At 45.6% G+C, this 12,269-nt stretch overlaps 1 protein-coding gene across 3 annotated transcripts in view; it reads right to left on the reverse strand.

Moving 5' to 3' along the window:
- Positions 1-12,269, reverse strand: part of TBCD (tubulin folding cofactor D) — a 2,437,462-nt gene that overhangs the window by 917,036 nt on the left and 1,508,157 nt on the right. For all 3 annotated transcript variants that reach the window (XM_078654702.1, XM_078654704.1, XM_078654703.1), the window contains one exon: positions 4,011-4,071. In XM_078654702.1, the coding sequence (XP_078510828.1) occupies positions 4,011-4,071 (61 nt within the window). The remainder of the gene's footprint in view (positions 1-4,010; positions 4,072-12,269) is intronic.

Below are 12,269 nucleotides of genomic sequence, written 5' to 3' on the forward strand. Positions count from 1 at the left end.
CATTAACACCAAGATGAACCGTTGTCCCGCAGAGGTCGGAGGGTCCAACGGCCCAACGATGTCAATACCGACCCGCTCAAAGGGGGTCCCGACCACCAGGAGCGGTTCCAATGGGGCCTTCACTTTGGTCCCCGTCTTGCCACTTGCCTGGCAAGTCTTGCAGGTCTTGCAGTAGGTGTCAGAGGCAACTCTCATCCTGGGCCAATAAAAATGTGGGACTAGCCTTGCAAAGGTCTTGTCCTGGCCCAGGTGTCCGGCTAAGGGTATCTCATGCGCCAGTTCCAACAAAAAGGCCCGGTAGCACTGGGGGACCACTAAGACCCTCGAGGATCCATGCACCAGAACCCTTGGCTCACTGTACAGGAGGCCATCCTCCCAATACACGTGAAAACTGCCGGTCTCTTTGTTCACCGCTTGGGCTTCGGCCTGTCGCCGCATGCCTTCAAGCGTGGGGCACTCCTTCTGCCCCCGACAGAATTCTTCCCGGGTAGGCCCTCCTTCCACATGCCACTCGGCAAGGGTCGGCAAGTCCCCCACGGGAACGACATCCACCTCCACGGACTCCGGGGATACCTCCGCAGGCTCCCCATCCATCACACAGGGCGTGTCCTCCACTCCATTCTCCGCTGGACCGGCATTGGGTTGGGCCCTTGTCTCAGGCTCAAACCCGGGTTGAGCTTCCTGCCGGGCAGCCATGGACCGCATAACTACGCAAGTCCACCCTGGGAACCCCAGCATCTCAGTGTGGGCCTTAAACTCCACTTGCTTCCAGGCGGTATGTTCCAGGTCATTACCGAGCAAACAGTCCACAGGCAAGGCAGGGCTTATCGCAACTCTCAACGGGCCTGACACTCCTCCCCACTCAAAGGGAACTTGAGCCACGGGATAGTAGCTCATACTGCCTTCAGCCAACACGGCCGGATGGAACACATCAGGTACTACCTGCTCAGGGAACACCAGCCGCCTCACTACGGTGGTCATGCTGGCACCTGTGTCCCTCAGAGCGTCCACCTCCTCCCCATTGACCTTCACCCTCTGCTGATACTTAGCAGTATTTGATGGTAAGGGCGGTGGGATTTAGGACCTGTAGTTACCCAGCACCCTCCAGTGAAACAGAGTGCGCTGCAATTAATTGGACACCTATTGTGCCTAAGAGCTAAATCAATTGCCCACCACTGTCTAGCCTGCAAAGTGTGTAGGGACCTGTGTTGACCCAGCATTGTTGCCTACGTCCTAGCATCTTTCTTCCAGGTTACCTGGGTCCCCACCTGACAAAATGGAGTTCCAGCTGGCAAGCTGGGGGCGCGATGCTGGCGGCCTTCCTCGGCTCAGGAACCAATGGCAAAAGGCAGAGGGGAGGCGCGCCCGCGGCCGCCAATGGCAGCGCGGCTCGCGGGGCGAGCCAGCCTCCCCTCTGCCTTTGGCCATTGGTTCCTGAGCCAAGGAAGGCCGTCAGCATCGCGCCCCCACCTGAGCCGAGCCACCATCGGCTGGAAGCCCCGGTGCCCTGGGGAAAGCCGAGACTCGTCGCGGACGGGGCCGGGAAGCAGAGAAGCACCCCTCCGATTTGCCCCGCCAAGTAAATTAAGCTGAATTCACTCGACCCCGGCGCCGGTGCCACGCATCTGCTCCTTGCACCGCGCCGGGTCGAGTAAGGCCCCCTGGAGGGCCGAAGCCACACCGCCTGCCCCTGAACCATCGCAAGGGCCCCGGTGGGCCGAAGTCACAGGTAACCCCAGGGGAGGAGGGCGGAAGGCCGGGGAAGGCCCTGTGTTCGCCCCTCCCCCGGGGAAAGTGAGACTGGGCCCTGTTGGCCCCAAAGTGCCTCCAGAGACGACGAGGCCCCTAGTTAACTGTTTAGGCCTGAGGACAGGCTTGCCACTCATTAACTGCCTACGCCTGAGAGCAGGCTTTCTAGTTATTACCTGTTTAGGCCCTGAAATTCGCCTGAAGTGGCTCAGCCCTGCACAAGGGAGTTGTTTGCCCTATTGACATGCTTTATTGAAGTTATTTATTGAGATGCTTTCATGAAGCTATTTATTGAAATGGGTTATTGAGATGCTTTATTGAAGCTATTTATTGAAGCTATTTATTGAAATGCTTTGAGATGCTTTATTGAAGCTTTTTATTGAAATGCTTTAGTGAGATGCTTTATTGAAGCTATTTATTGAAATGCTTTATTGAGATGCTTTATCGAAGCTATTTATTGAAATGCTTTATTGAGATGCTTTATTGAAGCTATTTATTGAAGTACTTTATTGAAATGCATAATGGAATGCTTGAAGTAATGCGGATGAATTAATTGCCCTGATCTCAATTCTATATAAAGTCTATCGATTTTAATCAAAAGTACTGGTGTGGTCTCCATTATTGCGCCAACTTTTTGACTCAGTGGATGAGTGTGTTGAGTAGCTACTTTACACGTAAGCCCCTGGTTGCCTACCTGCTCGAGCCAGGCTACCCCCCGGAGAACTGGTGGTCCCAGTTCTGACATTTGGTGGCAGTGGTGGGATACAGTCCGAGCGTTGCGGTCATACCACTCCTTCATGACAGCTTGGCTAGCCTCTAAGTTGTCTGAGGCTTCCTTCCACAGCTTGGCCCTCTGGCTGCGGAATGCCAGCATGTAGCTGACGACATCACGGGGAAGCTTCTGCGAAGTCTTCTCCCACCCCTCTTTGACAAGGCTGAGGGGTCCCCTAACGGGATGGCCATAGAGCAGTTCGAAGGGGCTGAACCCGACTCCCTTCTGTGGTACCTCGCGGTACGAAAACAGCAGGCAAGGGAGGAGGATGTCCCATTTCCGCCTCAAGTCCTCTGGCAGGCTCCGGATCATCCCCTTCAAGGTCTTGTTGAAATGTCAGAACTGGGACCACCAGTTCTCCGGGGGGGTAGCCTGGCTCGAGCAGGTAGGCAACCAGGGGCTTACGTGTAAAGTAGCTACTCAACACACTCATCCACTGAGTCAAGAAGTGGGCGCAATAATGGAGACCACACCAGTACTTTTGATTAAAATCGATAGACTTTATATAGAATTAAGATCAGGGCAATTAATTCATCCGCATTACTTAAAGCATTCCATTATGCATTTCAATAAAGTACTTCAATAAATATCTTCAATAAAGCATCTCAATAAAGCATGGGCAAATGCCAATTGCTCTATCTTATCCTTACATACAAGTGACACTGATTGGCACTGCCAATGATTGTCAATAGAAGTCTCTCAAGATCGATGTTGTATCTTTCACATTTCTGTTGCTGTTTTTCTAGTAACCACTAGTGGCGAAGAAAGGCCACAAACCAGTGTGTAAACATGGCTCTGGAGGAAACGAAAGACCCCTTAACCGCTGTATAAACATGGCTCTCTTTGAAATGCTGAGCTAGGAGCAGGAAGAATTACGAATCTACTGACGGTGTAACCTAAAAGCTCCTGTGGACGGATCAAACACAAAAATAGAGGAAAGCAACAAACAGGAGCAAGACAATGGAGACTGACAAGAATGTAATTCCATCTTGAGTAAGGATTGGCTCTGTGGAGCATGGTATACAATGCAATCTTGCGGCAGACAGTTGAAGCGGTCTGTAGCGAGACCACAAAAAATGATCAATTAACTAAACAATCCCATGTAAGCAACCCACTTCTACAACATGGCAGCCAAGAGCTGCAGTTACAATAGTGCCTACTGGTCATAGTATTACAGCGCAAAATTATGGCACACTGCTTGTGGTGGGAGAAATAATCTGTTTAAAAGCAGATTTTGTCTCTTTTTTTCAGTCTGACTGTTGCACATATATTGTTAAATTTTCGAAATCCATTCCACACGTGGAGTACATGCATATCACAAGGGAGGAAGGTACATGATGCTAAAAGACATTTTGACAGGCGTCTAAGCACATTGGTATTAACAGCAGACGCCTACTGAAAAGCAGAAACACAACTCTTGATAAATTCTATAATTTCAATATGCAGCGTTTTAAATGCAGATTAAAGGATATTACACTTATGTACTAACCTCCTCATGGATCTGCTTGAGTCCATTCAAACTTTCGTCATTTAAATAATCAGTAACAGGCCTGAAACATAAAAACAGTGTTAAATGCTGTCAGAATGTGACAGATATAGACAAACGTGTACCCTGTTTAGAGTACAATATGTGAAAAAAGGTATGTTCTCCACCTAATCAACAAGTTACTTACTAACGCTTTTTCTGGTAGAGTGTCTATCTAACCTCAGATTTCTCACCTTAGAATATTTCCCAGGCACCAGACTGGATCCGGAAAATCTTAAGAAGTAGCTCTGCACACCGGTAGGTGGTGTCCGACATCTTCACGCCAGCGTCGCCACATCAGAAGTGATATGCCCATATAGCTGCCATCTACTAGTCTTAAATACTATTTGACTCAAACCTAAGTGAACTGACCACCTAGAGGAACTCAGTTACGTTTGCAAACTAGACCTCCCAACCATTGGACTCAACAACACCACATCTGGCATGCTATTAGTTTACAGACCTATCACCCACAGATAAATCCTCATATTTCACCTACATACAGCCCGATTGATACCGAAGTCATTTCCCTAAAGTACAGTGATGTTGTCTCATTTGTCCAGGCTGCCCTGCATAGAACATAACTACCCCTCAATACTGCCACAAAAAAGTCCAAGAAGGAATACAAGAATAACTTATTTTGTTAGCACCCACATGTATTACCTATCAATCACTATTACATCCCCAGGGATTCCTGAACACACACCACATCTCCTATTTAATTCATCTGATGTCCCACCAAGGGAAATAACCATACAAGATGCTTACCCAACAATCTAATCTTGGGGGATCCCAGGAGGATGAGGCATGTTGCAAACCTTGCGGAGGACAAATGCACCGCTTTAATAATTAACATGCAACTAACAGGAATCTGAAGAACCAAGCAGTCATAGCACTTCTCAGCTACAACGAGGAATTCAGCCAAAGCAGGGTGTTGCCTTTCTAAGAACACCAGAAGTACACCCATTAACCAGAGCAAGAACTAACCAGCCTTGCTGGTGCCCACATCAAAGTCAAAATGACCATTGGAAGCATTCATACAATCTGACACCTTATCTCAGATAACTAAATTCATATCACAGTGGTTACAAAGACATATCTCACAAATACATGTTCACACAGTGGATTACCAATGTTCTTTTCAAACTCCATACCAGTCAACCACAACATAATTTGCAAGTCATGTCCAAAACTGAGGGTTTGAAATCCTTCTCAGATTTTAAAGCGTGAAAAATTGAGGGGTACTGGCAAAACTCCTTCGAATGCCTCCTGCTACAATGTGTCATTAGAACACCCTTGCACACCCAAGAGCAAAATTGTGTTTCACCCACCTTAAAAGGCTTTCATCATTCCCAACAGTCCTTGCCAAACACTTTCTGTCCTAACACCCAAATTTCTACTTTAGGGAAACAATGTTAGAAATAGCCCTTTCTGCAGGGTCACTCCCAAACCTTTTACCTTAAACCTCCCATTTTTGATGAATTTGTTTTTGTTGGCTTTAGGACTCTGGGCACTTTACCAGTGCTAAAGTGCATGTGCTCTCTACTTTAAACATGGTAACACTGGCTTTTCCACAACTGGCATATTTGATTTACTTATAAGTCCCTAGTAAAGTGTACTACACGTCCCAGGGCCTGTAAATTAAATACTACTAGTGGGCATGCAGCACAGATTGTGCCACCCACTTACATTTCTCAGGTCTGCTACTGCAGAGCCTGCAAGTGCAGTTTTAAACTGCAATGTCAACATGGCAAGTTAACTCTCTTCCCAGGCTCAAACCTTCCTTTTTAATAAATATAAGTCACCACTAAGATAGGCCTTTTTGCTGGCTTTAGGATTCTGGGCACTTTACCACTCGATAAGCTGTCTGCAAAATGTCCTTGTTCTATTGAAGGATTATTTAGTTTCACATTGACACTGAAGTTTCAGGTGTTTATGGGATATATATATTTATATATATTTTGTTTCTTAAAAAAACATATACTGAATTGGGTGAAGGATACCATACAAATATCTGCCCTATGGGCTGATGAACAACTGTATAAATTTGTGGTAAGCAATATATCATTGTTTTTCTTTCTGCTGGTGAGTGGCTTTACGACATAGCCTTTTATGGGGTACAGTTTGTTTGACGAATGGGATCTCATGCTCTCATATAGGGGAATGTGATATTCAGCAGTCTGTCTGTCTTTCTGCCATTTCTTCCTGTGAATCAATCTTTGTCATTTTCTCTTTGAAAGAAGTCGTTTTTAGTAATATTTAACCAATACAGAGTTACGATTGTTGTTTCAGTATATGGCAAATTCAAAGCTACCAAGAATGAATTTCTTTATGAATCAATGTTTTTGTATAACACAGAACATATTAAATCTGAATACATTAATACGTAGAAGAGTTTTATTCTCAAAGTAGTAGACATAACTATAGTCTGTTTTTTCACATATTCCTAAATAATTATCTGACTACATTCAGTTAGTGTCATGTGTTCTCACACAAACTAGGTTTTGTGAGGATGTCTTTTAGCTTTATGGGTGCTAAATGTTGTTTTTAACCTGTCTGTTATGTTGCTTTTATGTGCACACAATGTTCATAAATCATAGCTACTGCTTGAATTTTCTGATTGCTTTAAAGTTGATGCCTTATAGGTTTTTTAAAACAGCCCGGAATATGTCCCTATGTTTAGGGACAAAAAGCATGGGTTGTGTCCTTGTTTCCATTCTCTGTGGAAGCAAAAGAAATAAAGAATGAACAATAAAGCATACACACGGTTCATGATGCACTGGATTTGATTAACAGATATTCATTGTAAGTCTGCTTATTAGTGCTAAAGTGCCGGTGTACTTTCCCTCAAACAGGGCAGCACTGGTTTATCCTCAATTGGCATATTTATTTACTTATAAGTCCACAGTAAAGTGCACGATGTGTGGCCAGGGCCTGGATATTAAATGCTGCAAGTGGGCTGGAGCACGGAGTGTGCTACCCACTTCCATAGCCCTTTAAAGCATGTATCAAGCCTGCCATTGCAGAACCTAAGTGTGTAGTTTAACTGTCATGTTGACCTGGCAAGCTAACCCACTATCCAGGCCCAACCCTTTCTTTTTAAAAAATGTAAGTCACCCCTAAGGTAAGCTCTGGACAGCTGCAAGGGTAGAGTTGGACACATACCTTTAAGTTTTATATGTCCAGGTAGTAAAAAACTCAAATTAGTTTTCGCTACTGCAAGGCATATCTTGCCCACAGGTTAACACTAGGATTGCCTTATTGCATCCTAGAAGTGTAGTTCCCAATTGGGACTAGATAGAAATTTTGAGTTTGGTGTCTCTGGACTCACAATTTAAAATCACAACTTATGGTGAAGTCAGATTTTAAATTGTAAGTCAGAAAATGCCAGAAAGTGGACGTACATTCCAACTTCCTGCGTAGTCACTGTTAAATATGTTATTTAAAGCCTAGTATATTTTTTGACAGGCTTAACCCATGTATATAGGAAGTGATTGTTTGATACATTGCCATATGGCATATGAAGTTAGATATGATTCAGTAATGACAATGTGTCATAAGATTTATTTTTGTGAACCCCTGTTGATAGATGAAGATTAATCTTTTTCAATAAAAAAGGTGATTTTTGATTATATACACCTGCTTTTTGAAAATGTGTTTATTTTTATGTTATTTGAAAATAACCTTCAATTAAGTTGTTTGACATATTGAAAAGTTCAGAAACTTACATACTAGTGTTGGAATAATGATCTTGTATGACATCCTTACCTCATATATACTATTAGAAAGTCTGCTTTTTTTAACCATTCTGTATCTCTGCCTCTCTCTGAATACACATGAAATGAAATGTAATGAAATTTGATTTATAAAGCGCATGGCTGCCCAAAAGCGTCCCAGCGCTAACAAAAAAGAACAAAGAACAAACTGAAGAGGGTACCGATAATTAGGAGTCCTTGGGAAAAAGAAATGTTTTAAGGGCCTTTCAAAACTTAAAATAGCAGGGTTCGGTACGAATCCGGCTGGGGAGAGAGTTCCAGTTTTTTGCCGCATTTACAGAGAAGCGGCGACCCCCTGTGCGTACCTTCCTAACTCTGGGAACCTTGCCAGGTTTCCGAGGTGCAACCGGAGAGCCCGAGATGATTTGTAGGGGCAGATCAGGTTCCTGAGGACAGGAGGTCCTTTACCCTGAAGAGCCTTATGGGTGATGCATAGCGATTTAAAGATAACTCTTTCGCGTATTGGCAGCCAGTGAAGTGCTCTCAAGACCGGTCTAGCCGAAGATCTTCTTGAGGCACCCGCAAGCATCCTGGCTGCGGCATTCGGCACCCGTTGCAGGATATTGATGGTAGCTTCAGGAGCTGCTAAAAACAGGGCGTTGCTATAATCCAGTTTGGATAATATTAACCCCTGAATCAGTAGTGTCCTGGACTGGGGAGGCAGGAGAGGGAGAACTTTCCGCACTGATCGTAGTAGGCCAAAACAAATGCCTGCAACTTTCTGTGCCTGCGTCTTAAAAGTTAGGTCAGGCTCAAACCACACCCCTAAGCTTTTAATTTTATCTTTGGGTATGGGCAACTCACCCAAGCAGGGGGGCCAGACAGCTTTGGGGAGAGATGTAAAATGATGACCCAGGAGCATGATTTCCGTTTTTGCTCCATTTAGTTTGAGCCGCAAACTGGACATCCAGGAGAATATTCCGGCAAGGCAGACGGAGAGGTTATCCAGACATCCCTCTTGTTGGGTTAGCGAGACGACTAATTGGGTGTCGTCCGCGTAGGTGACTGTTTTGATCCCAAAGGGAGCCACCACCTCCTCCAGTGGGGCCATATATATGTTAAACAAAGTAGGGCTCAAAGAAGAGCCCTGAGGGACTCCACACTGGAGGGGGGTAGATTTAGACAGTGCACCACCTTCCCAGATTCTGAAAGAGCGATTATTCAAAAAGGATGTAAGCCATTTCAGGACCATTCCTGTTACGCCCAGTCTGGCGAGACGGTGAGTTAGAATTTCGTGGTCCACCGTGTCAAATGCTGCACTTAGGTCCAGGAGGATCACAACAGCGGATCCTCCTGAATCTAAGATACACCTTGCCATCTCCGCCACCACTATCAGGGCTGTATCCGTGCCTTGCCCCGGACAAAAACCCGTTGGGGAGTTGCTCAACAGCAGGTTATTTTCGAGGAACCCGGAGAGCTGCTGATTGACCATTTTTTCGGCAATTTTGCCAAGGCCGGGTAACAACGAAATCGGGCGGAAATTGGCCAGGTCCGAGGGATCAAGCCCCGTTTTTTTTAAAAGGGTTTTGACCCTGGCCTGTTTCCAACTAGGTGGCACAACCCCGCAGGAAAAAGAGGCATTTAGAAGCTCTGTTGCCAATGGGGCGATCGTATCTGCGATCCGCTTAAGGATATACATGGGCGCAGGATCAGACGGCGAGCCACTTTTCAAGGAGGATAGGGCTTTACAGAAGTCATCCCTGGTAATACAACTAAAGGAGTTGTTACATTTTCATTTATTGTATTTTAATTCTGTACCTTTAAATGCACCTTGGTATGTTTTAGATTATTACAGTTCCATTAGAACTCCAGTTCTCTGCAAGCCATCAGAGTCAGTTTGTTCTGCTGCTCTACGCTGGCTGGCTGTCATCATCTGTTGCTGTGCTGCTTATTAATAAACCATCAAATACAACCTACATTTTTGCTGAATTTATTACAAATTTTGGCGACGAGGTGAACCATCTATCAAGCAGCACAGGTGTGGAACCAAATTTCAACAAATTGATCATATTTTTGGTGACTGAACTTGAATTGAACTGGAGCCATCATTATGGACTAAACATTTATTTTGCCTGCATTTATCTTCGTTAATCACCGAAAATCCCGGAAATTTCGGAAGTAGGGGCCAGGTCAATGTCGTCATAAGAAACAGAGACGTTCTGCGGTAGACTATCAAGGATTCTTAATATCTTAGAATCAAAGAAGTCCGCTAGTGGATTACATCTTTCTTCTGTGCATTCCAGGGTGCTTACTGGAGAAGGAACCTTAAGTAGTTGTTTAACTATTTTAAAAGTTTCTCTCGAGGAGTTAGATGACAAATTAATTTTATTCTCATAGAAAGCCACCTCTGCTTTTTCAGGGAGGTTTTGTAGAGTCTCAGGGCAGATCGGTAAGCCGCTTTATTATTAACCGCCCAGTCTTTCCTCCATCTGCGTTCCAGTTTTTTGCAGATTTTTCTGAGGTCTCTAAGCTCTGGAGTGTACCACAGTGATTTAAAAGTACTACTTTTCTTTGTGACTGTTTTAAGAGGTAGTACCGCATCCAGGGAGTTGTTCAGCCAATTACAAAAGCTTGTATCTGCAGCCAATGGATCTGAATCTATCTTAGGAGCAGTTTGTTCAAGTGCTAGAGTCAGCCTTTCCAGAGATAACTTGGGCCAGGCCCTTTCTAAAGTGCGAGGTAGTGCTGCCCGTCGTACCTCTGTGCAGGTTTTCCAAGAAAATGGGACTAAAAAATGATCAGACCATGATACAGGAAGAGGGGGGCTAGTATTAAGCTGACTACAATTTGAGAAAATAGGGTCTAAAAGATTACCTTTGACGTGTGTTGCCTCTTTATTTATGAGCTTCAGCTTAAAAGATTTAAGATCACAACAGAGATCTGTGGCAACTTTATCATTCGGATCATCAAAATGTAGATTCAAATCTCCTAGAATCAAGAAATTCGAAGACAAAGCCGCTGCAGCTAAGGTAGTATCTAATAAGGATCCTAGGAACTGTCTTGTGCAGCCCGGCGGGCGATAGATAAGAAGTCCTGAGAGAGACTTGTTAGATGTTATTTGGACACATCTGGGGTGGGTGACAACTGGGCTTTTTGCATTACCTCTAGACAGTTACACACAAAGTGTGCTGAGGTGTGACATTCACATCATGATGGCCTATCACAAGGCTGATGGGCCTTCCTGAGCTAGATGGGAGGTAGTAGCGGGTAACTTGCACATGAATAGGGCTGTGACTGTCCCCACACAAAGAGCTATATACCTCCTTGTAGTGAGTCTGGAGCCAGGGTAGGAAGCGTAAGAACCTTGTGGACTTCAAAAGGCCTCTCTTTCAAGTCTCCCCCACTTCAAAGGCACCACTAGGTATAAGGACTGGACTCCTGACCCTACCAACTCAGTACATTTTACGACCTTTGGATACTCTGCCAGGTAGGACTGCTGTGCTGCTGAAGGACTTCCACTCTGACGGACTACTGCTGTGGAAGAACTGCTTTTCACCTGTGCTGACCTGCCTTCTGCCCTTCTTGCCTAGATGAGAAGGTGTGGATCTATACCACTTAAACTCAGAGTTGCTCAAAGGGCTTGTCTGCTTGCCACCTGTTGGATGTCTCAGGGACATAAAAAACGTCAATCCACCCCACAACCAGCACCTGGACTCTGCCATCTGACAGTCTTGCCCTGCCAAGTGGTACCAATCCAGTCCTGGACCCCTGGAAGTGGGTTTAAAGTGCTGCAACGGACACTACACACGCGACACAGTGGGCTGCTCTGAAGGCCGTCATAAGAGGGGAGTTTATTGCGATCTCTGCCGTGGATAATGCTGAACGGCAGAGTAAGAGGGATGACCTCACTCAGCGGACCAGGGAACTGGAGCAAATGCACCAGAGGACCGGGGCCCCTAGGGTTTGGAGGCAGTTGAAAGCGATTAGGAAACAATTAGCAGCTCTTGATCAAGACCGGGCAGAGTTTGCAGCTTTGCGGTTGCGTCATGCATATTACACTGGCGGGGACAGGTGTGGGCGCTTACTAGCGCACAAATTGCATGAAGTGAGGCAGAAGCAGACAGTGCAGGAAATCCTTCGGGGGGGAAGGTAGGCATGTTACGGATGACCACGAGATAGCTGGTGCCTGTAGAGACTTTTATGCCGACCTCTATTCCGGTGACACTACTGGTGACAGAGACGAGGATACCTTTCTGGACTCCATCCCTCTCCCAGTCCTCACAAAGGATCAGACAGAACACCTGGAGCTAGACTTCCGGCCAGAGGAAGTTATTACAGCCATCTAACGCCTTAAAACGGCGAAGACACCGGGACTGGATGGCTTCCCGGCGAGCTTTTATAAAACATTCTGTACGCAAGTTGCCCCTCTGCTCACGTGCCTTTTTAATTCCTTTTCGGAGCCAGGGGCGATCCCAGGTGATCTCTTGGAGTCCTCCATAGCTGTCAT

Source organism: Lissotriton helveticus, chromosome 7 (genome assembly GCF_964261635.1).
Source record: "Lissotriton helveticus chromosome 7, aLisHel1.1, whole genome shotgun sequence".
NCBI lineage: Eukaryota > Metazoa > Chordata > Amphibia > Caudata > Salamandridae > Lissotriton > Lissotriton helveticus.